The following is a 26,175-nucleotide window of genomic DNA, read 5'->3' as shown; positions in this document are numbered from 1 at the left end:
TACATGGAGAGGGAGAGAATCTCAAGCACACTCTTCACTGAGCACAGAGTCTGATGCAAGACTCAATCCCATGCCTGAGATGATGACCTGAGCTGAAACCTAGAGTCAGATACTCAACTGACTGATCCACCCAGGCACCCTAGTACCATACTATTTTGACTACTGTACCATTATTTTTAAAAATATTTTTACTTATTTATTGGAGACAGAGAGATAGATCATGAGCAGGGGAGAGGGATAGAGGGAGAAGCATACTCCTCACTGAGCAGGGAGCCTGATGAGGCACTCTGTCTCAGGACCCTGGGATCATGACCTGAGCCTAAGGCAGATGCTTAACTGACAGAGCCATCCAGGAGCCCTACTATCGTAGCTTTATAATAGTTTTTGAAATCAGGAAGCCTGAGATCTCCAACCATTTCTTTTTTCAAGTTTTTTTTTTTTTTTTTTGGCTACTTTGGCAAATTTGGCTACATTGGCAATTTTGCTCTTATTTTGACCCCTTGAAATTCCATATGAACTTTTGGATGAATTTTCTATTTCTATAAAAAGCACCATGAAGATTTTATAAAGATTGGATTTGTAGATTGCTTTGAGTAGTATTCTCTTAACCAAATAAATCTTCTGATCCATGAACATGGGATGTCTTCCCATTTATTCAGTGCTTTTAGTACAGAAGTCCTTCATCCCCTTGGTTAAATTTATTCTTATTTTATTCTTTTTGAAGCTATTGTAATTTAAAAAAATTTTCCTTTTCAGATTTTTGTTAAAATACAGAAATGGGACTGATTTTTGTGTGTTTATTTTGTATCCTGCAACTTTGAAGTTATTTATTAGATCTGATAGTCCTTTTAAAAAAATGTTTTTATCAATTCAAGATAGGAGACAATAATAAGCTAAACCAGACTTCAGCTGCTTCTAGTAACATGGAAGCCACTTGTTTAACATTTCAGACAAAGGGCTCAGTAAAGAGCTGAGGTCCGTTTCTAGGCAATCCCTGCATCTCTGAAAAGAGAATTTATAAGAGAAGGCTATTTCCTCCTCTCCAAACTTTATAATCTGTGTAAGACAATACAAAATGCAACAGAATCTTTGTTCTTTAGTTTTTACTTTCTTTTCTCTCTCTCTCTCTTTCTCTCTTTTTTTTTTTTTTTTTTTTTTTTTTTTTTTGAGAGGGGGCTGATGGGCAGAGGGAGAGGAAGAGAGAAAATCTTAAGCAGGTCCCATGCCCAGCATGGAGCTCAATGTTGGATTCAATCTCACAACCCTGAGATCATGACCTGAGGTGATATCAAGACTTGTACACTTAAGCAACTGAGCTATGCAGGTGCCCCAGAATCTTTGTTCCTAAATATCTATTTATTCCACTCCTGTATATCTTCTAAGCATTGACATTTGTATGACTTGGTCTCTTCTAAATAGGTAAATGTCCAGGTGTGTATGTATACACACACACACACACACACACAGATGTAAAATTTAATATATAAATTATAAATTTAAAAAATATATATAATTTATATATCATTTTAGACAAGTCTATATATGAAGTCTAGAAGTTGTTACAAAACTCATTTTCCTACTTGAGTCTCCTATCAAGTGTATAATTGAGAAGCCTGACCCTTCTGCAGTGACCTGGCTTTTTCCTCTTACCTTGGACACGGGCTTTCAGTCCAATGGTTCCATCCAGTTTTCACCCCACTGGAGCCGTATATGGGTCTTACAGTTCCAGGATATGTAAAGGACAAATCTCTCTTTTGGTTGATTGCATTAAAAAATTTCCAGACTTGTTAATTTTTTAATTCGTTAGTTAACATACAGTGTTATATTAGTTTCAGATGTGCAATATTGTGATTCAACAATTCCATACACGACCCAGTGTTCATCACAAGTGCATTCCTTAATCCCCATCACCTATTTAACCTATCCCAGACCCCACCCTCTGTGGGAATTATGAGTTTGACTTTTATAATTAAGAGTCTTTTTCTTAGTTTGTCTCTCTTTTCCCTTTGCTTGTTTTTTTCTTAAATTCCACGTGAAATCATATAGTATTTGTTTTTCTTTGACTGACTTATCTTGCTTAGCATTATACTCTTTAGATCCATTTATGTCATTGCAAATGGCAAGATTTCATTCTAGTGTGTGTGTGTGTGTGTGTGTGTGTATCACATCTTCTTTGTCCATTCATCAATTGTTGGGTACTTGAGCTGCTTCCATAATTTGGCTATTATAAATAATGCTGCAATAAATATGTGGGTATTTAAATTAGGTTCTTGTATTCTTTGGGTAAATATCCACAATAGGTGCAATAGGTGGATTGTAGGGTAGTTCTATTTTTAAATTTTTGAGGGGGTCGCCATAATGTTTTCCACAGTGGCTGGACCAGTTTGCATTCCCACCAATAGTGTACTAGAGTTTTTTCCTCCACATACTTGACAACACGTGTTGTTTCTTGTGTTGATTTTAGCCATTCTGAAAGGTGTGAGATGATATTTCCTTGTAGTTTGGTTTTGCATTTCCCCAATGGTAAGTGAAGAGTACCTTTTCATGTATCTGTTGGCCATCTGGATGTCTTTTTTGGAGAAATGTCTATTCATGTCTTTTGCTCATGTTTTAATTGGATTATTTGGGTTTTGGTATGGAGTTGCATAATTTCTTTAATATTTATGTATTTGATACATACATACACACACACACACTCTTTAGAGGGTATTTCATTTGCAAGTATCTTCTTCCATTCTGCAAGTTGCTTTTAGTTTTGTTCATTGTTTCCTTTTCTGGGCAAAAGCTTCCTATTTTGCTGAAGTCTCAATAGTTTATTTTTGCTTTTGTTTTCCCTTGCCTCTGGAGACATATCTAGAAAAAAGTTACTACAGCCAATGTCAAAAAAGGTTACTGCCTGTGTTCTAGGATGTTTATGGTTTTAGGTCTCACATTTAGGTCTTCAGCCCATTTTGAATTTATTTTTGTGTACGATGCAAGAAAGAGGTCTAGTTTTGAGGTACCTGGATGGCTCAGTGGGTTGAAGCCTCTGCCTTCAACTCGGGTCATGATCCCAGGATCCTGGGATCGAGCCTGGCATCGGGCTCTCTGCTCAGCAGGGAGCCTGCTTCCCCACCTCTCTGCCTGCCTCTCTGCTGTCAAATAATCTGATTTCTTGCTGTCAAATAAAATACCTGATCTCTCGCTGTCAAATAAATAAAATCTTAAAAAAAAAAAAAGTTCCAGTTTTTTGTGTGTGTACTGTTCAGTTTTCCCAATACCATTTGCTGAACTGTGTGTGTGTGTGTGGGGGGGGGTGTAATCTTTAGTTTTCTACATAGAAGACCATATTACTTGTAAACAGAATTAATTTTACTTCTTCCTTTCCAATTTGCATGCTTTTTCTCTCTTTTTCTTGCCTACTGTTCTGGCTAGAAGCTCCAACACTTATTGAGCAGAAGTGGCAAGACTGGGCATCTTTGTCTTTTTTCTGATCTTAGAGGAAAAACACTGCCTATGGTGTTAGCTGTAAGGTTTTCATTTATGGACTTCATTAGGTTGATGTAGTTTCATTTCTAGTTTGCTGAGTGTTTTTATCTTGAAAGGGTGTTGAATTTCGTCAAATGCTTTTTCTGCATCATTTGAAAGAATTGGTTTCTTTGTTTTTCTGTTTCATTCTGTTAATGTAGTAGGTTGATTTTCATGTTAAATCACTCCTGCATTCCAGGACTAAGTCTCTCTTGGTTTTGGCATATAATCCTTTTAATATGTTGCCAAATTCAGTTTTGCTAGTATTTCATTGGGGTTTTTGGTGCCAGCATTCATAAGGGATGTGGGCCTGAAATTTTCTTTCCTTGTAGAGCTTTTGTCTGGATTTAGGGTCACACTCATTCTGGCCTCATAGAGCAAGTTAGGAAGTGTTCCCTTCTCTTAAATTTGCTGGAAGAGCTTGAGAAAGATTGGTGTAATTAATTTTTTATTTCATTATTATTATTATTATTATTATTAGGGAGAAAGTGGAAAGGGGCAGAAGGAGAGAGAGAATACCAGCCCTACTGTGGAGCTTGATCTCACAACCCTGACACCATGACCTGAACCGAAATCAAGAGTAGGATACTTAACTGAGCCACGCTGGCACCCCTCGTGTTAATTCTTTAAATAACTGGCAGAATTCATCAGGGAAGCCATCTGGTCCAGGGCTTTTCTTTGTTGGAAGGTTTTTCACTACTGTTTCAGCCTCCTTATTAGTTATAGGTTTATTCAGATACTTTATGTCTTCATGATTCAGCATGGTTGGTTTTTTGTTTCTAGAAATTTGTCCATTTCATATGGGGTATCAATTTGCAATTACTCATAGTACTGTTATAAACCTTATCTCTATAAAATCACTAGTAATGTCTCCACTTTCATTCTCACTCTTTTTCCTAGTCATTTCAGTGAAACATTTTATCAATTCTGTTGCTCTTTTCAAAGAACCAACTTTTGGTTCTGTTGATTTTGCTGTTGTTTTTCTATTCCTGTCTCTGCCCCACTGTTTCCTTCCACCTGCTCGCTGGGAATCGAGTTTGCTCTTCATCTAATTCTTTAAGGTCGACAGGTTATTGGTTTAAGATCTTTCTTTTATAATGCATGCATTTACAACTATTAAATTCCCTCTTTCGCTGTATCCCACAAATTCTGGTATGCTGTGTTTTCATTGTCATTTGTTTCAAGGTTTTGAATTTAAAAAATTTGAAAAATTTTCAAATTTCCCTTGTGATTTCTTCTTTGACCCATTGGTTCAGAATGTCTTGGTTGGTTTCCATATTGCGAATTTTTATGTTTGAGCAATTTCATTTTAAAATAGCTCCAGTAGTGGATTTCTTATTTCTCCTGGGAAGGTTGTTGATAGCAAAGCAGCCTTTAATGACTTTTTCTACTTTTGAGTTTGACTCTCTTTAATACGACTTATCTCAAGGTGGTTTGGGAACTGCCCAAATTCTGGTGTTCTCCCCAATATATAGGCAGGTCATGTAGAAGTCAGCTCTCTCGATTAGTTACTGGTGAAATCTAGTAACTTTTTTTGACAGCACAACATTGTACCAACATTGATCCCACTGTGATGAACCAGCTGTAACTTCACATGACTAAGATAAAACGATCACTCTTAATTTCATGGTCAGGGTGGTAGGGCCAGCGTGAGCCATGGATTATTTTATTGAGTGAATTATTTTTATTAGAAAATCAGAAAATAATTATTTTTTCCTAATAAAAAATAATTCCACAGCAGCAATTCATTTTTTTCTGAATGTTTCTGGATAGAAATAATTCATGTGTCTGATTAGTGAACAAAATGTGGGGAAGGCAGGCAGAGTGGGCCTTTTGGAAATAAACACCTGGCATGTTCTCAACTGAAATCCTAAAAGCTTGTGTAACATGGCAAGTATTTGTGTCATATATGAAGTAGAAAATGCTTCATTTTTAAGTTCTTAAGTTAAAGAACCCTCATATTTACAATAAAACTAAAAATATTTTAAAATTCCATGAGTTATATTTTCCAATTAGACTTTATTGTATATTAATGTGAGTCAAGTATCAAGTGCTTTTTTTGTATGCGTTACCTCTAATCCTCGCCATGACATTAGGAGACTAAGTTTCTTTATTCTTATTTTATAGAGAGGACACGATGTTCCAGAAAGATAAAGTAACTTGCCCAAGGTTAGATGGCTGGGATGCAACTGCCTTAGGAATCAAACACAGAGGTCAAGTCCGAAGTCTTTGGATTTTCCGCTTCAATCTTTATTTTTCAATCCATAATTTTGACCAAAATATTGCAAAATACATATAATATGATGGCTACTAAAACAATTTCAAGTTATAAACATTTGGTGGTTTGGCAAATGTCCCTATTATTTTAATAGCAAATTATTCGGTGGCATCATGGGCCATTTCCTTTCCAATGAATCGTTAGGAGTTCTGTTAGTTGAAATACACAAGACATTTAAAAACATTCATTCAAGTATTTGCTTACTATCTTGTATGTGGTAAGAACTTTATTTGATACTGAAATGAATACTAAGACTCCCTCCTTTCAAGGAACTTTAATTTGGCATAGAAATGGGATTTATTTAAAAAAAAAATCGACCTTATAGCAGTGATTTGAGCAATTAGCTTGTATGTGCATTTTAGGTAGGAATTCAGAGAACGTGAAGATAAAGCTGAAGTTTTAGGCAGGCAAGACCCGGATAAACATTATAAATTTCAGTGCTGGAATCATGGTGCCTAAAACACTTGTTAACTGAATACAGTTTACATTTACTAAATGTGTCTAATTACTATTTTTTCCATTTAGTCCTTCCAACAGCGCTGTGAGACACGGACTATTTATTATTTTCATCCTACAGATAGAGAGACTGAAGCACAAAAGTTAGGCAACCTGTTGAACTTCCTCTAACGCACAGCTCGTTCTGGAAGAACTGGAACTTGAACCCAGGCAGCACAGGACCACTGCGGCAGGCTGCCTTCTGTGGGGGGTGGCGGATATTCTGTGTGGGGAAACACACTGTGCAGTAGGACTGAGCACCACCACGCAGAGGATGGGGACTACCAGAGGAGCAACCAGACCAGGCGGAAGGCACTGTTTGTTGAAAACTGTGGGAAGGCGCCTGGGTCGCTCAGTCTATTAGGTGTCTGCCTTGGCTCAGGTCATGATCCCAGGGTCGTGGGGTCAAGCCCCGCATCGGGCTCCCTGCTTGGTGGGGAGTCTGCTTCTCCCTCTGCCTGCTGCTCCCCATGCTTGTACTTTCTTTCTCTCTCTGAAAAATAAATATAATCTTAAAAAAAGAAAGAAAGAAAGAAAGAAAGAAAGAAAGAAAGAAAGAAAGAAAGAAAGAGTGTGGGAAAGTACCACACACGGACTGGGCTCACAGGTTAAAAGAGCGATGGGACCCAAGACACTTTAGACTTTATGCTTTAAGCAGTGCACTCTGCTTTAAAAAGAGAGGTTTGTATATTTAAGAAATCCAGGTGTTATAGACCCTATGTTCATGTCCCTAAAATCTTGATGTTGAAACCCTAACCCTAATAGGATGGCACTAGAAGGTGGGTCTCTGGGAAGTAATTTGGTTTAGAAGTCAGGAGGGTAGAGGCCCCATGATGGAGATTAGTGTCACCGTACGTTGTAAGAAGAGGTAGCCGAGAGCTCTCTCTCTCTCCCTCACCCACCTCCCACCCCTCACATGTGAGGAAACCAGGAGGAGGTCCTCACCAGAACCCGACCATGCTGGCATCCTGATCTTGGACTTCCTCATCCTCCAGAACTGTGAGAAATAAATGTCTGTTGCTTGAGACACCTAGTTTACAGTATTCTGTTAGAGCAGCCCCAAAGGACTAAGACACCAGGGAAATGTCTTTTTCCCAGTGTCCAATGTCAAACAGTTCCTTCAACCATGGGCTGGGAAACTGGATGTAATACAAAATATGTTCAGAAGTGCCATCTCCTCCTGGCCAAGTGCTGCATGGCTGAGAGTCTTAGGTGTGCTCTGGGGAGTGTCTGACAGGCCCAGGGCCCCTCCGCCATTGCCCTCACACAGGTGTGCGATGGAAGGAGCGGCACGGGGGCAACAGACTTTTGCCTCACTTGCCACATCAATGGTCAAAATGTGGGTCAAAGATGCTTACAGGGGGGGCACCTGGGTGGCTCAGTGGGTTAAGCCTCTGCCTTCGGCTCAGGTCATGATCCCAGGGTCCTGGGATCGAGCCCCACATCGGGCTCTCTGTGCTGCAGGGAGCCTGCTTCCTCCTCTCTCTCTGCCTGCCTCTCTGCCTACTTGTGATCTCTGTCAGATAAATAAAGAAAAAATCTTTTAAAAAAAAAAAAAAAAGATGCTTACAGTGCTCACTCACACACTCCGCAACTCTGCTCTCCACAACACAAAACCTGGTTGTCAAAAGATTTCTGGAAGAGGCTTTTCTTCTTGTCCAGAATTCCTCATACACGGGTGACTCTTCTGTAACTTTGGAGCAACAGGAAAACTATGGTTTTGGCCTTCCTGGCCTCGGTGTTGCCGTGTGCCTTGCCCCCTATGTACCTCTGAGTTCCCTCAATTAGAGAGGAAAGTGAGGAGGCCTCCCCAGGAGGAACACAAGCACTGCGAGCCTCAAATACCAGTAAGCCAATTAGGGGCGCCTGACACATTGTGGCTAACTCAAATGGATCTTCCCTTCTCTTTACCCAAAGAAACATGTCATTTAGGGAAGGCTGAAAGAAAGAGATAAATGCTTGGGTGTAAGCATTGATGTCATGCACCCAAAACTTGTCCAGAAGCAAGGGCACATGTTGGCTTGGGCTGATTATTAGAGAACTTACCAGCTCATGGCAGGGCCAAAAATACCTAGGGATTCACTTTGATCCTATGGGGAGTCTAGAATCAACCCAGACTGCAGTGATTCCCAAGAACCCTGGTCCATCTCCTCAGATGGCTGCTGTCCTCTGAAAGCAGGTCATTCCATGTCTCCTCCTTCTGACCTTCCTCCAGGAATAACCCTGAGAGTCAAAGTTAGAGGTAAGGCCCGTATGGACTTGGTTGTCCCCTGTGTTAACCTGTTTAAGACAGAAGTGTATGATGGTGTGCTCTCCTGTAAGTGATAGTCGCAGTGAGTTTGCTTTCGTCCAGCAAATCTGCGAGCTCAAACTCTTGGGAATTCTTCTGCGTTCAAGGCTTTTAGTGCTGACTTTTCTCCCCTCCAATATGCAGTAAATTGCAAGTATAAGAAAAAGTAGTATCATTTGACAGAAAAACTGTTCCAAGGACCAGCTTCCCTCTTAACAAACTAACTGGCTGATAAGGGACTAAACTCCCCCTCAAAACACACACACACACACACACACACACACACACACACACACCCTCTAACAAATGGTAATGGGGGCCGCAGTAATTATACAAGAAGGCAGCAAAAGAGAGAAAACAAAACTCAAGTTCCAGCTCTGACACTTCAGAACTCTTTCATCTCACAAAATGGGGTCACTGCTCCTTTCCTTACCTACTTCACAGGGTTTTGTGAAGATTAAAGAATGTATGTCAAGCATAAAATAACTAAAATGTTATGCCTCATTACAGGTGCTGCACAGGAATTAAATCTGCATGACACAGACACACAGTAGCCCACAATCCATTCCTATTCTAACGGACATTAGTGAGTAATCCAGTATTCTGCTTCTGGAAGTCTCATCCATTAGAAGCAAAGGAAATGTTACATGTCAAGGTTTACAGAGCAGGGCAGCCGTTCCTTGTGTAATGCCTTCTAGACGAGGGCAGTCTTTGAGCTCGTGGCCAATGAAACCCGCCAATGTTCCACGCGGGAAAATGGGATCATCAGTGAAACGAGCTTTCCATCCATCCAAGGCTTGGATGTGGGTGGCAGAAAGACTATTCCCATCTGTACCGTGTTCAGATCATCTAAAGAAAAAATGTGACCTGTATCCAACACCTTAACCTTTGAACTGTAAGATCCTACTTCCCTGGCCTCACTGAACCACCTTTACTAAGTCTGTCCTTGCGGGGGTCAAGCATTCATCTTTCCTCCTGGCTCCGGAAACAACTTGCTGCCATCTGAGGCAGTGACAGTTGCCAAGTCTAGGAGAGGACATCACCCCAGTGCCCCATTTAGGGAACCCAAGATGCCACCATTTCTTTCACAACTGAGGAACAGGAAGGACTCTGCTTTCCTTCAAGAATGAATGATTTTGTTCTTTTGCAAACAGTGGAAATCAGAATCATGGAGTGTGTAGTGGATTTTTTTTTTTTACTTCTCCACGAATGACCTTACATTGCTCTGAATTATTTTTCGCCTTAAGCTCAAGGGTGGGAAAAATAACACATTCCAGTCTACTTAAGTTCTATTAATTGAAGGTTATCACCTTATTTTTTAAATAGTGCTTGGAGAAAATAATCCTCTTGGGGTTTTAATAAGTACTTAAAACCAAACAAAAATTTAAAACCTTTAAAGAAAACACATTTTTTTAAGTAGAAAGAAACAGTAATACTAATTTTGAAAAGACTGTTGATGTCACTGTGGTTTATTTGTAAATACAAAGTATAGGCTCTTGCTTTTTCTTTTTTGCTTCTTCTTCTTTTTTTTTTTTTTTTTCTAAAGCAAAGCCAAGGAGATTAGAAACCAAGTACACATATCCTCTTTAGAGTAGAAACATAAATTAGTTTTTAACAATTAGGCACTTAAAATGTAAATGTAAAACGGCATTTTTAGAAGTATAAACTCTAGTTCCACTCCTAAATTCCTCCTGAAATGTTTTTATGAACACAGAAGCACAAGCACGGGAAACATTTCTCAACAAAGATAATATCCTCTTTAAAAAACAGCAACAGCAATTACAACAACAAACCTGAACGCAAATCCCATAGGAGAGACAAATGATTAAGGTACTGACTGGGGGTAGGAGAAAAGAGCTTCTGAAATTTACATGTTTGATTAAAATATAAGCATTTAATAAAACTATTACAATAGCATACAGTATATATTATAATGAAAAATATGTCAAGAAAATAATGAATTCTAGACTTAATATTTTACTTTACAACAAGGCACTTAACACATTGAAACAGTACAGTAAATTTCTGAAAGAATGCAACTGGCTAGCTCTCACACCTTATAATGATATTTCTTTTATGAATATACTGTAACATAACCATACATTTTTGCAGCATCATTGCATAGGAGGTAAATTAAATAATGAATTCCAACTTGGCAACTACATTAGCTTATGTTTACAGTTTCTTTCTTTTTTTTTCTCTTAAAGGACAGTTTTCAATAATTCCATAATAAAGAACTATTCTCATTCATGATTCATTTAGAACACCACATAGTTAGGTTAATGAGTAATAAAATAAATCAGAACTTATAAGGTGTGTATCTGTATAAAAACTTATCTTTGGGTACCTTTGACATGATTTTCAGTGTTTAGGTATTGAAGTCAAGAGCACTTCTTAATAGAAATATTCTTAGCAAGTAAGCCAAAGAAGTTAAATTATTGCAACACAATGACATTAAAAAAAAAATACCAGAAATCTTTATACATACAAATAGAAAAGCCTTCATCACATGGCATATTACTTATAACATGCTCAATTTAAAACTTGTAAGCTCATTTATCAATAAATTCCTTCTCACACTTCCTTGCAGTACAGAAGTGAGTAGGTTAGAACCGGCTTAAAGTTTTAAAGAGTTCTACAGTGCAAAACAAAAATGACAAACAAATAATAAGGAAATGCTTAAAATATTGAAGAAACAAGATGTGAACTTCTAATTAAAAAAGAAGCTGCTTGAGGTCTAGCATGTAAAAATAAAATACAAATACAAAATAAGAAAGACTGCCAGCCTGGTGTTTCAGAGTAAACAAAGTATAGGTAGTTATAAAGGGAGACATTAATGATTGTGATAAAGAGAGGTAAAATGGTCTGCAAATTTTCTTTGATCGAATGGACCAAGGATTAGAATTGCAACTCCCTGGGATCTAAGCACATTTTCCCTTTGGGAAAGGTTGAAAAGACCTTTAAAACAATCCCTTTTGCATGGTGCTTTCAGATTATTGGCGAAAACAAAACAAGACAAAACAACACCACTACCACCAATGCCTTTTAAAAACTTGAAAATAGAAACTTTAAATAAGTGGCAAGTCTGCGTTCCAAGTCATATAACATTTATCCACTAGGGGGCACTGCTACACAGCAAAGAACCTTAGGCAAGGTCCCCCTTACACCAGACCAGGGGCTCAGGCTCGCTCCAATCAGGCCTTCTTTACTCAGCACAACTTTTTCCCAAGATGCCAGTAAATTAAGTAAGAAATTTAAAATCACTCTGGGTGGAATCAGGAGCAATGCTTTATTTTCAGAGCTTAGGAGGAGCTCAAAAAATAGAATCTGAATTTCCATCTGAAAGAATTTAGAAAAAATATGCCATAATTTATGGGAATTCTATGTTATCGATATTGCACAGAAGGACTCAATCCCAAGAAAAGCTTTGAAGGGGACTACTGGTGTACAAAAACAAGGATAATGGATAAGATCTCACATTGCAATTATCAAGGAAAAGGAGCTCCAAAAACTGACCATTTCAAAGGCAAGATCATAACTGTTTTTCTATCCCAAAGGAGCATATTAGGTTAAGCCTCAAGTTTGCTTTGCTAAATGTAAATGAGTTTCTGTATTTCCTTCATTTTTCCATCTTGAAACTTTGATATTTTCCCTCCTTCTTTTCAAATCATATGCTTCCTTGGTGTCTATTAGACACCTGTGACACCTACATGTAAGGAACATGTGAGGTCAGAGAGGTTTTTAAAGTTCTTTAAAAGGTGATGGTATTTTTTTTTTTTTTAAAAACTGCATCACTCGATGAAAATCCAAGGTTTATTGTTTCAAGGTTCTCCAACAATCAACACATCATGATTTTAAAATCTTAAATACTTTTCCTTATTAAACTTGAAGAAAATTAGGTTATCCAAGACACTGCTGAATAAGGCTCTCAGGTCTATAAGGTTAGGAATTAGATGCTCAAGGAATAGATCAAGTTCAGGAGCACAAAACCCAGGCTTCAGTGTCAGATGCTTTTCTTCATAATTGGACAGCAGGAATGGAAATTCAGTGTTTAAAGCTTGACACCTTACATATCACAAGTGTCAATGTTTAGCAAATGAAAGAATTCTGGCTTAAGCACATCAGTAAGCTATAGTTTCTTATTGGTTTATTTAATAACAAATACCAGAAAACTCCTTGCATTTCAAAGCCTGACAAGGATATTCAGGATTTCCATTCTTGTTTTAAATATTCTTTTCCTGCCTTTGAATTCAACTACCTTTCCTTTAGTGATTCTTCTGCTACTCAGAGAAAGAGATGTACTGAATATAGACACAGAATTTTAGCACCAAAAATAATGACCCTTCTGAAAAGATTTGTATTGTGCTTCTCTCAAGCAATCTGAAGGTCAATTTTGTATACCAAATCATGGCAAACTAGTTTATAATGGCAAATTCAAAGGTATATTTCATTCCTATGGGGAGGGAAATTTTTATCTTCGATTTAAATGTAACTGCCCCTTCCACACCTCATTGGCCTGTCTTCTGATTTAGTGTTGATACTTCTGTAACCACAAATCTTGTTTTGGAGTTACTAGAAGGCTCAAGAAATGGACCAACTTGGGAGTACCTGGGTGGCTCAGTCGTTAAACGTCTGCCTTCAGCTCAGGTCATGATCTCAGGGTCCTGAGACTAAGCCCTGCATCAGGCTCCCTGCTCAGCCAGAAGCCTGATTCTCCCTTTCCCCCTCCCTCTGCTTGGGTTCCCTCTCTTGCTGTCTGCCTGTCAAATAAATAAATAAAATCTTAAAAAAAAAAAGAAAAGAAAAGAAATGAACCAACTCTGACAGCATTAATCTGATTCAATTTTTAAAAACCCATCTTCTTTTTGCATCACCTCAAAGAACTTTAGAAACGAAGATCCCCCTTTACTGGGTCACTGTCCCTGTCTAACAGACTGATTCCAACAGTAGATTATATACAGCACCGTGGTATAATTTCAGGTTCAAAGTAAAATTACTCAATTGTAGCATATGTCCTTAGGACCAGTTTATAGGAAGCTGAGTCTCTTGCTAAAAAGCAAGGATACACGACACTTTTAGACTCTATCTTGGTTTTTCCAGAAAGTACAATGTACCTAAGAAGAAAGAGTTTTCAGTGAAACGTGACCAACTGCATTTCTGAGTTCCAGTGAGCAGCTCTAGAACATCTAGAACATCTCACACAGGGTAGGATGGGAGAGAAATGCCAGCTTGGCCCTCAAGTGGCACAAGTCTCCGTTCACATACACACATGTTTTTAGCCTATGCTGGAGCAGCTGTCTGCCCTGGGGCAGGGGGACGGATGGAAATTTACCAGGCAGAGAGCACACACATGTGTGCACAAAGACCACTCATTTAACAGAAATAGCTCTCTGTTTCCTGTGTATCTGTCATAGAGATTTTTTTTTTTTTTAAAGATTTTATTTATTTATTTGACAGAGAGAGATCACAAGTAGGCAGAGAGGCAGGCAGAGAGAGAGAGGAGGAAGCAGGCTCCCTGCTGAGCAGAGAGCCCGATGCGGGCCTCGATCCCAGGACCCTGAGATCATGACCTGAGCCGAAGGCAGCGGCTTAACCCACTGAGCCACCCAGGCGCCCTGTCATAGAGATTTTAAAGCAGAATATTTACACACACATAAAAGCTGTGAGATGGGTCAAATTCTTCCACAATAGATCACTTTTCTTTCTTTTTATAAAATTATCAGTTTACAAAAAAAGTAAAAGTGATACTTGGTGCAGTGGGTGGTAGCAGCAGGTGCACATTCCCAGACCTGACCTTGACCTTCCCCAGGACAAGGTGGAAACGAAGTTCACCTCAAGTTCACTTATGACAGATCTTCCCCTCCTTAAAAAGCCTAATGCTAAAACCACTCTCAACATGAGGTTATTCTATTTACACAGTAGCTGTATGTATCCAGACATTTTATTTAAAACATTAACAAATTCTTCTGACCTCGGAGGCAAAAAAAAAAAAAAAAAAAGAATCCTGAAAAAATTCTGTAGAGGGCTTTAGTGACTAAAGTATAAGGAGAAGGAAGAGTAGGTTCTTTGGCACCTCTTTAAAAAGCTCATTAATAAAATCCCAGTTTGGGGGCTTGTCACCAATGAAGGAAGAGCTGCAGGAGAATATGCCTTTCTCAGGATGAATAAAAAAACAGTCAAAGGGTAATACTTCGTTCATCTCTCTAATCATTTACATGGAATTTGGTCCACTTCTTCATTTACCAGTCAGTTCTTCTAAAATAAAAACCCAAAACTATACCTTTGGTAACAGCGTTAACTCTTTTGGTTTAAGAGCTGATGCCTTTGTTTTTGCTCCTCAGGTAGATTTCTCATTATCTTCGCCAATCTTCTGAACCCGGGAATACTTTTTGCATGAAGACTTAAAGCAGCCAGGGGGCCAGGAGAGCGGCCAGGAGAAGCAGCAAGGAATTGAGCCTTGTACGTTTTTCTCGAAAAAATAAAAGATGGGGAACCACCAGGCTCGGGACAAGAAATTAGTCTGTGAAGAGACCTTCAAGTTCTGCAAATAGTTAAAAAAAAAAAAAAAAAAAAAAAAAAAAAAGAAGAAGGAAAATGAGACCCTATTTTTCATCATTTGCATCCTACCTTTTTTCTTAATTAACTTGTCGTTCATTGTCCCGTAACAGAGAAAGCAGAGGAATCAGGATCACGAGGCAGTAAGTGTCTTTGTTTTGTTTGTTTGGGTTTTTTAAAGATTTTATTTATTTATATGACAGAGAGAGAAAGTGAGGGTGAGACACACAGAGACATGGAGCACACAAGCAGGGGTAGCAGGAGGCAGAGGGAGAAGCAGGCTCAGTCCTGCGGGACTCAGTCCCAGGACCCTGAGATCATGACCTGAGCTGAAGGCAGCTGCTTAACCTTAAACTGAGCCACCCATTCATCCTGGCAGTAATTGTTTTTGTGTCTTTTCCCTGATTCTGACACGTTTCTGGTCCCAGGCCCCTTTCCAGCTCATGTAAATTCTTCTGCCTGCAATCCTAGTAAGAGACTCAGGCATGGATGTGCTGGTCGGCCAGGAGCACCTGATCTCAGAACTCGTGAGCAGGAGGCTGAGGAAGGTGGAGGGGTGAAAGGCACGCTCACAGGGCAGAGCAGATTCAAGGTGAAAGGTGAAGGTTTCAGGTGGATGGTGTCAGGAGACACCCAGATGTAAGTGTAAGGAGGAAGGCGGAAACGGGAGTCTACAAAATGGGAGGGGTCTACCCACTGGGAGGGCATCTATCCGTGGATACCACTAAATGAAAGCTGGAATTAGACCCTTTACAGATGATATCTGTTCACAAACTGTATGCACTGGACAACATGGCGAGACTATCCCAAGAAAAATCGTGCTACACAGGCTCACTCTCTGACACCAGGCACACACACACACACCCCTCGACTAGGAAAACACAGAGAAGAGGAGGAACCATCCCACCCTGGGATGACAGGAAGAGAGCGGGAGTTAGGGAGTCTTCCCAGAAGGCACAGCCTTTCAGTTCGCTCTTACAGCATGAGCAGCAGAAGCAAAGACAAGGTTGTCTGGGGACAGAAGGCAACAGTAACAAATAAGGAAGTATAAGAAGGGAGGCCAGAGAGCCCCATATCACCAAAAGATATACTAAATCCAGGAATCCACAGACTACTTATTTTGCCTGAAGTTTAAAAATAATTGCTGTTCTTTTCCTCAAAATTAGGCTCTTTGAGGGCAGGGAGCACGTCTTACTGAGCTGCACCACAATGCTTCTAGAGAGACGGTTCCCGTATTTCAAGTTAGCATTTATACTTCTTCAGTTCTAGTACTGATTAGTCAAATGAGGAAAACACTGTGCTCTATAATTTTACAGAACTTTGGTCCTTAAATGTCATTTATATTTGTGACATGACTTGGTTGAAGAGGCCATCATGAGTCACACATTTTGGTGAACTGACCCAGACCACGCATGTGAGTGGCCACCCCATGGTCATCCCCACAAAGCTATCTGAACCCCCGCTGTATGAAAAAAGGGCCACTGCACTGAAAGGAAAGAAATTACCCAGGGATGACTTCACTGCTCTCACCTTTTCATTGGCCATTGAATGGTACCACCAAAACAGCCGTGTTGTAATGTAATAAGCAATGATCACATCAACAGTATAGTGTTCATGAGCTACAAGGATGCAGATGATCCCAGCAGCGCTCAGCAGCCAGCAGATTAAATGATACCACCAGAAGTGACGAGGCGAATCTAGATGGTAGAAAAGGCATAGCGTTAATGGGATTCCCAGAGATGAATTGAACGATTACTGATTACCATCTACGCTAATGACTTTAAGTAGAACAATCTAAGGTCAGGAAGTCAGCGGGAGAAGGAAACAGATTAACCCCCCAGACAGTCACTGTCAACCCCTCAGGATTTACAGAGACAGGGAGGGAGCAGGAGCAAGACCCCTGGTGGCAGGTGAAACAGTCATTCACTGGGGAACAGTCCTTCTCTAGACATCCTAGACCTTGCCCACTGCTAAGCCATTCCATAAGGAAGAGAGCAGAGTTGTTTATTAGGGTGGTTGGAACTGGCTCATACCGGCTCATGGAAGGGATCCCACTGGGAAGAAGAGCAGTAGGGGTCAAAAGCAAGGGCAGCTGTCAAGGGAAATATGGAGGAAAATGAGAAAGCAAGAGTCATTTCAGGTTGAACAGAAACTTACTCTGACTTCTCCAGAGGGAGAAAAACAGCATTCGGCTAGCAATATTTTGCTTCTCAGCAGTTTTATACTGTTACTGCTAATAGCAACTATAAACGTTCCCTATATAAAGCTTAGGATCCTGGCTCATTCACTTGTGGATTTTAGCCTTCCTAGTGAGTCCACTAAGAAGGTCATCCTATTGATCGGCTGTAAGAGAGAACCAGAGCACGCATCAGGTGAGACAGGATCAGGCCCACAGCTTGCCCCCACAGGTGCCAAGGCCACACAGGTGGAGACGCAACCTCTGGTTCATTGCCAATATCTTTCTCTTTTCTTTAACAGTGGTTTCCTTTATTTCATTTTATTTTAAAGATTTTATTTATTTATTTGACAGAGAGAGACACAGAGAGAGAGGGGAACACAAGCAGGGGGAGTGGGAAAAGGAAAAGCAGGCTTCCTGCTCAGCAATCCCAGGACTCAATCCCAGGACCCTGGCATCATGACCTGAGTCAAAGGCAGAGGCTTAACGACGGAACCACCCAGGCATCACCCCCCCTCTTTTTTTTTCTATTTTAAAGCCTTATTGGCTCACAATGTTAATACTCTCACAAACAGATTCATTTTCTATTTACCTGTGTCTCTATTCATAGTGACATTTATTTCTAAGTGCAGAACTATGGTCGAAGACCAAGAGGGTCCATTTCCAGGAGTTCGGAGGAAATACCAAATCAGGTATCGTTCAAATGAAAAACAATTTTGGTCCCAAGTGGGACAGAAAGATAATAAGCCTGTATTTGCAACTGGAAGACTGATTTTTCCATTTTGAAGGCGTTTCTTATTCCTTCTCAGTTGGTTCATCCTGCCTCTAAGTTCTAGCACATAACCGACAGACTCCTAGAGTTTTAAAGCTGGAAGAGGCCTTACTCTTTATGGCCCCAGGTGGCCAGATCCAGGCCCCACAACTGTTGTGTTAGGCAGAGAATACTCAAAATGGAGCCACTATTTAGAAATCTGGAGCCTTCCCTAACTGTGCCTTCTTTAGAATTCCCAACTCCACCCCTTCCCCAAGGTCTCCCACCCACCCAGCTTCCTCTACTGATAGGTCACCTGGTACTTACTGCCTTAGAACTGGGAACTGACTGGGCAAGCCAGGACCATTTTGCCTTTGTGATCCTCAAGAAGCAAAGATGAAGCAGACAAGGAGTGAAGGGGTGGGCTGAACGGTCATTTTACTGCTTGTGGAATTAAGAACGAAGTTTCAGGAAGGGCTGGAAATACTACTGCTGCTCTTCCTCAGAAATGTGTTCCCAGTTATGCAGTCACATTGGGACCACGGCTCACTAACTGAGCACAGTGGCTGACCCGAAGAAAAGATTTAGTATAAATTATCTTGAAATAGAAATGGGAAAATGGTAACCCCTTTCTGCTTTCCCATTCTTACAAAGGAAGAACACAGAGCTGAAATATAGTGATACAAATATTAATCCACTTGTCTGTGTGGGATCCTAGCCCTAGCTGTCATTGAATAATCATATACAGACAATGGGTTTTCTGTAGTAGCAAGGTTAAAAAAAAAAAAAGAAGAAAGAAAAGAAAACTTTCCCCCTTTCCTAGCAAGACATTTTGTTCTAACCACTAGGGCTGACTTCTTCAGGCTAATTTTATAAGGAACCCAGGCCCCAGTGATAATATTTACATAACTGTGGAAAGCCCATAAAAATGGTCCTGGGTTCCAGGTTTTCATCTATTCTCTTGACGCCATTCAAAATCTACTCGTGACAACCAAGCAAACAAGGAAAGAGACCAAACAGATCAAAAGGCGGGACAACAAAAAACATAGGAAAGATGCATCGAATTCTAGAAGCAGACTGCTCAAAGAAGCCACTGGGAGCACTGCTTACTCCGAACGACAACACATGGTATCATTTAGAAGGTGATGGTTTTTCCTAGTTGCACAGGAAACAAGCACACACATGGAATGCTCTGTTCATCGGCAGAATCGACTCTAGAGCCAGGTTTGTATTAAGCATCACAGATCTGTCATTTCATTTCTCACCAAAAATTAGAAAAAGCAGAACGTAATTCCTTCACAGCTGTCTGTAAACTTACACAAGTTTTAAAAACCTCAAGCCAACATCATCCCAGGGAAAGAAAATCTCTCTACACACTGCATTGCTATTGCTCTAAAGTAAAAGAAAGATCATCAGCAAGAGACCCAGACAATTCCTTAGCAATTTTAAAAGCTCAGACAACTTGGGTTCCCCAATATTCTAAACAGAGCCAAGAAACTAACAGCACAACCTCTGGGGTCAGCCTGGTTGAGTTGGAACATCCCGTCCTCCAGTTACCAACTGGGGACCGTGGGAAGTCCTTCTCTTGATGTTTAAGTTCTCCTCTGAAAAATGGGGAAACAGGGCTTCTCTCTTGGGGTGGCTGCAGGGGTGAGTGAGTTACTTTGCATCCAGGACTTAGAATAGTGCCTGGCGCAGAGTATTAGGTTTCTTTGCTATTGCTGACAACAGCCCTTGGTCTTTGGTTATTTTATACAATTGGTCCTCGGTCTTCTGGGGTGGTTCTCTTCGTTACTTTGAACCCACAAGGGCTTTGCTCCAACACAAAATTCTTCCCCATCTTCAGCCTCATCTTCTTCTGCAAGTTTCCTATGATTTTCAGATTAGAGAGAACCTTCTACAACTCCAAAACACCTCTGCACTGGCAAATAACGGATCTTACATACCGCTGGAACTTTTTCCAACAAAAGTTAGAGTTAGAATCATAAATGACACAGATCACTCTATTAGCTCATCAGAACCAGTAACCAGGACTTAGACATGTAGTGACTAACACTTAAGGAAGAGACAACCCCCTGATTTTGGTGCAGAAACAGACTCAAGTTTCTTCCCATTACCACCTCCCACAGCGTGAGGGTGAAGGCAGAAATAAGGGGAAAGTTCCAGAATGCCCTCTGCCATAAAACAGATGTGACGGATGCTGTGCACTTAACATGCTACTCTCTGTACCCCAAGTGGGCGAGTGGCATTTACAAAGGAAACAACTCAGAAGCTACACAATTCTTACCAAAAAAAGACTTCAGTTTATCTACTGTAAAGAACCTCAGTTCTTTGTCATAATACTCTCAAAACAGAACTTAAACCTAAAAAAACCCCAGGAAACCTAAAGGACAAGAGCTCCTTTCTAGCGGCTCCTGGGTGGCTCAGTGGGTTAAGCCTCTCCCTATGGCTCAGGGTCCTGGGATCGAGCCCTGCATCGGGTTCTCTGCTCAGCAGGGAGCCTGCTTCCCCCCCGCCCCCCGTCTGTCTGCTGCTCTGCCTACTTGTGATCTCTCTCTCTCTGTCAAATAAATACAAAAACCTAAACCACCCCCCCAAAAAATAACTTCCTTCTTCACCACTAACAGATAAACTCTGAATCCACACTGCCACTGGGCGAGGCTGAACCTGTTTGGATTAATGACAGGCCGCCAAGAGAGAGTGGAAGCAGGACAAAAAATGGGGAAGCATCCTTCTGCTGGTCTTTGCCAGAAGACTTCCTTACAATGCTGCGTAAGTGAAGAAAGTTGAGATGAAGCTCTAAGAAACACTGGAGAGGGTCCTGAAACTAAAGGGGAAGGTTAACCTGACCAGTGTTGCAAGGAAAAAGTATCACTCACTTTGAAAGGGCTTTGAGATAATGGGTCTAATTAAATCAAGCATCAGAAATCAACAACAAGGGGATCTGCCTGGTGACTAAAATACAGAGGCCACAATGAAGGAGATCTTATATCAGCCCTGAAAGCTGACAGTATACACAAGGATTTTGTAGAATAGGAATTAAGTGTATTATTATGGAAAGACACTTTACATTCTTATCTACACTGTTGTTTTGTACAAAGAAATGATCAATACTAGCAAAATGTTCCTTAAAGATGCCTACTAAATCAGGACACCTGGGTGGCTCAGTGGGTCAAAGCCTCTGCCTTCAGCTTGGGTCATGATCCCAGGGTGCTGGGATCGAGCCCCGCATCAGGCTCTCTGCTCAGTGGAGAACCTGCTTCCCTTCCTCTCTCTGTCTGCCTCTCTGCCTACTTGTGTCAAATAATAAATAAATAAATAAATATTCTTCTTGGGAGAAGGGGGTGGGATTATGGACATTGGCGGAGGGTATGTGCTTTGGTGAGTGCTGTGAAGTGTGTAAACCTGGTGATTCACAGACCTGTACCCCTGGGGATAAAAATATATGTTTATGAAAAATAAAAAATTAAAAAAAATTAAAAATAAATAAATAAACAAATAAATAAGTCTGTCAAATAAATAAACAAAATCTTAAAAAAAAAGATGCCTACTAAATCATAGAACTCAGCTGGAAAATGGTGACACTGGAATGGGACAAGAAAACATCTAAAAAGGGGGAAAACATTAAATTATTTGTAATGATGGAACGGACGTTCCATACAATGGAATTTTCACTCGTAAGTCATTTACATTTCCAGTGCACTGATTCTTTTTGCAATAAGCCCAATACTTTTTCTTAGTTGCAACATTATAATAACTTTTCATACTTTGAGAAGACGAGGGAGAGAGACATTGTGGCGGCATGCTAAATGTTAGGGAATCCAGGTTTTAAGCCTCCAGTGTCCAAATCACATAGGGCTAGTTGAAATGATTTAAATAAGCACATACACACAGGTGCATATGTGTCTCTTTCATAGCTAGCCATCCTAATGGAACAAGGGTTCCCATCAGTTTCCAGGCTTTGGGATCCCTCCCATGACAGTAGTCAACAGAGTGGGAAGGAGTTAGTAACTCACATTCTTTGATGAACAAATAAGTAAGTGTCAGCATAACGGTGTGACCGCTGAAGAGGAAGTCTCCGCACAAGATATGGGATCCAGTTATGGACAGCCCACCACCGGAAATCAATCGTAGAATTCGTTGTATTTTTGCCTGCGAGTCTCCATTGAGCTGAAAGACACAAGATCAGGAAGAAAATTTACGAGCCAGCAAAATCACACTTCAACCTAATTTGTGTGATACTTAGAAAAAAAAGGTTGTGCTTTTTTCCCTTTTAACTTAAAAAGTCAAAAAGGAGCCAAGGGGGAAGATCCTCAAATTCAGTTTTATTTGTTGTACTGGCGAGTTTTAGTGACACGTTTTCAATTATTCAGTATGTTACTAATAATATGTTTCGGTGGTGGTGTGTCCTTGGGCAAAGCTTTTAAAAATATTAATAACCAATGACTTCACCACAGCTATGCACTAAAAAGATCAAAGCTACTTTCTTTCCTCTTTGTAGGGGGAAGTCGGGTTTTGGATGGTTAATATTTGATTCAGCTGAATACCACATTACTAATATTCTAAAGTGTGTTTGGGGACCTTGTGTTAAGTGGGCAGCCTAAAGTGTGCATAGAGCTGTATTAATATCTGATCAAGACATTTACAGTTAAGAAGGGGAGCTGCAACACATTACATAATTCAAATAGGTTTGCAAATGGTGCATTAGAGATGTATTGGCAGCTTTAAAAGTGAGTAGCTTTGGTCAGGAAAAACATCCCCTAAGGAAATAATCTGTTGTTGCAGAGGGTCAGAGGAGCGCTCGGGTGGACAGTGGTACAGAAGCCCCTAGAAGCCACCATGATGACACAGGAAAGAATGATGGGCTAGGACAGGAGTTTGACTCAATAGCCAAAAGTTTATCTCCCATTAAAACTGAAGCATATAGGAAGGAGTAGGAGATGAAGTGGGTCAAAATGGTAGGCATGGAAAACTGGAATACTGAAATGCTTGGGAGCCAGAAAGAAGGTTTCAGATCAATCTACTATCAGGTGAGCAGGTGTAGAAAATCAAAGAATAATCCTCAGAAATATATTCGGGTAACAGTACACATGAAAAGAGAAATACAGAAAGACCACTAATAACTAGTCATTGGGGACCTAAGGGGCCAGTTCTAGGACATGCTACCTTTTATACTCATTGATGACCCTTTAGGCAACTGGCCCCTGAAGCATGGCCAGTCCAGCCTTGGTGGTGGTTTAACAGGTGCTGAAAACAGGCAGAAGCTCAAGGAGATACAAGGGAGTGAAGGAAGGTAGATGCCTACGGGTAGATGGGAGGAGGGTCCGAGAGTAGAGAAATTCAGTTAGCCTCTGAGGCAACTGGAAAACCATCCTACCCAGCAGGACAGGAATCGGGGCAGGATTCCCTGCCGAAAACATCACTCCTGGGGACCTTAGAACCTTCCTGATTAAAAAAAAAAAAAAAATCATATGGATCTGGAAAGCTTTCTGGTATTCAGATGACCCACATAAAAAGGCAAACACAGGGCGCCTGGGTGGCTCAGTTGGTTGGACGACTGCCTTCGGCTCAGGTCATGATCCTGGAGTCCCGGGATCGAGTCCCGCATCGGGCTCCCAGCTCCATGGGGAGTCTGCTTCTCCCTCTGACCTTCTCCTTGCTCATGTTCTCTCTCACGGTCTCTCTCTCAAATAAATAAAAATAAAATCTTTAAAAAAAAAAAAAGGCAAACACACTGTGATTGGTTGATAGTTGAGAATAAGGCTCTGCAAGAGAAAATGCCGTAAACCAGGATTAGATGGTAAGGTGAGAGGTGACTTTTTTCAAAAGTTTGCTTAGGCCTAGCACAGGTGGCAAAACCAGAACATAGATATTTTATCAAGACTTCATAGTCCTTGGGGTGCCCGGGCTGTTCAAACTGTTAAGCAGCTATTAAGCTCAGGTCATGATCCCAGGGTTCTAGGATCAAATCCCACATCTGGCTCCCTTTCAGTGGGGAGCCTGCTTCTCCCTCTCCCTCTGTTGATCCCCTCTGCTCTGGCTCTCTCTCTCTCTAATGGATAAATAAAACCTTTAAAAAAAAAAAAAAAAAGAAAAGACTTGAGAGTCCTTAAACCAACATGCCAGGGAGCAGGTGATCCTGCCTTGAAAAGATAGGATCTGGAAGGCAGCAGAGGATCCCCACGTGGGGAAAGGAAGCACTGCTGATGGAGTGGCAGGACCCCCTCCAGGTGAACCTCAGGGTGGTGCACTGCAAACTACATGACATAATGTGACACGCCTTGAGGTGGAAGACAGACTCCAGCTCGAGCTTTATCGGATCAGTCACAGTCCTTCAGGAACTTCTCATCACGTGGTTGGTACAAACAACCGTTAACAGAGATCAAATTAAAAAGTACACATGCTGCCCAACCCCTGTGTTCCCAGTTTAAAAGGACACATTCTTCATTTCAAAACTCTAACATATTTTTTTTTTTAATCTGCTCACCTATCCCAACTCAGTATTCTAATTCTCTAAGGGCAGAAACACGTAAAGCCATCAGTCCCTTGACCCCAGATTAGATGGACCCAAAGGTCTCAGCAGACCAGGGGCTGAGCTATTGCCACACATGGTCTCCCCCCTTCCTTTCAGCAGCGAGGGTGAATGGAGATGTCTGAGAGCCCTGGATTCATTATGCCTTTACAGAACAGACGAAGCATGCTCTCTTCTTGCTCTGTCTTTTCGCAGTTCATAATTCCTCGATCCTGTCATTGCTATCCTAGATGTCCATTTGTGCTCCGTGTAAATGCTAAATAATACCTCAAGAAAGTGGGCGTGAAGAGGTAGAAAGAAAACTGGGGAGAGTGGAGGAGGCTAAGGGTGAGAGTTGGGGTTAATGGGTTTTTTTTTTTTTTTTTTTTTCCTAATTCTGTTTTGGTTCACTGGGACCGCATCACTCACCACTTAAGACTCTAGTTCTTAGGAATTTCCTCATTTTCTCAGACACCATTCCACGCCCTGACTGGGTACGAACAGAAGACGTAGATGACTGAAGAGGACAGGCATTGTCGATCACAAGCACCCAGAGCAGACAGAGCTCGGTGCTCTAAAGGGTTCCTGGATCTGTCCCTGCTGCACACCATGTCCCACAACAAAGTACAAGAGAGCCCAGACTGGCTGGTGCCAACCAGAAAACTCACTCTGCATTGTCCCTTTAGTTCAGAAGAACAGTCCTCTGGGCACCCATGGCCAGGAAAGCTTTCTCAGGGAAGGGACTAGAGCTATCCCAGCCCAGCATTCTTGCCTGTGGCAAAATGGGTCGGAAAGGCTCCATCATTTCATGCAAATCCCAATAATGGGGCCAAAATGTATTCACATACACTTCTCCGAACACAGGTTTTTGTGACTGCAACCCAAAACTCGGACTGGTGGGCTGACAGCATCTGTAAGCAAAAGCCTGAAAGGGAGCCCCAGGCAAAGATAAGGGAGAAGGCAGCGGGGGAGCCAAAGACCGAGGGCTTCCCCAATCTTGTGAAATCACATGTGGGGACTGTATCCACCGAGGAACAAGCTGTTTTAAGCAGTGAGGACGATGTCTGACAACCCCCCCCCCCCCAACCCCCGTCACCGCGAGTGGTATCCAGACACGCGGTCCCGTCATCGCTCACAGGCTCAGAGGGCAGTCCACTGAGTCAGCAACAGAGGAGGCAGGTAGATGACCTAGGCGCCTCGGAACTGCAGAAATCTGAGCACTCAAGGCCTGTGGCTGGCCCACATTTAGAAAGCAATCCTGACTTCTGCCCTGTACCACCGCATCACCTCTAGTCGAAGTGATCTGCATGTCCGTTGTTACTGAACCCTTACTCAAACACCCACAGCCAGCCTGCTTATGCAGCAGCAAGAGGTCTTGACAACGGAATGTGGGGCGGACTAGTCTGGAGGCCACCAGGGCTTCCACTGGGAGTATTTGTAGCTCGGTTAGCCAGTCATACGTGTACTGATGTGGCTTCTGAAAATTGCAACTCTTCCAGGGAGGGTGACCTTTAATTTGCTTTCTTTCTGTAATCACAGCAATTCATCTCTGCAAACCTCACCCATTACTGGGATGGGCTTGCCTTCTTTTTTGTGCTAGCTTCTTCATTTA

General features: G+C 41.2%; 1 protein-coding gene across 3 annotated transcripts in view; it reads right to left on the bottom strand.

The window, feature by feature from the left end:
- Positions 1–10,006: 10,006 nt before the first annotated feature.
- The window catches only part of SGMS2 (sphingomyelin synthase 2), an 85,982-nt gene continuing 69,813 nt past the window's right edge, over positions 10,007–26,175 (bottom strand). For all 3 annotated transcript variants that reach the window (XM_059376997.1, XM_059376987.1, XM_059377006.1), the window contains exons 4-6: positions 22,069–22,222; positions 16,656–16,822; positions 10,007–15,111 (exon numbers count right to left, since the gene is read on the bottom strand). In XM_059376997.1, the coding sequence (XP_059232980.1) occupies positions 14,908–15,111; positions 16,656–16,822; positions 22,069–22,222 (525 nt within the window). In that variant the 3' untranslated portion in view covers positions 10,007–14,907. The remainder of the gene's footprint in view (positions 15,112–16,655; positions 16,823–22,068; positions 22,223–26,175) is intronic.

Source organism: Mustela nigripes, chromosome 1 (assembly GCF_022355385.1).
Source record: "Mustela nigripes isolate SB6536 chromosome 1, MUSNIG.SB6536, whole genome shotgun sequence".
Classification (NCBI taxonomy): Eukaryota; Metazoa; Chordata; class Mammalia; order Carnivora; family Mustelidae; genus Mustela; species Mustela nigripes.
Note: the sequence above shows the minus strand (reverse complement) of the source record. Positions and strands in the feature narration are given on the sequence as shown.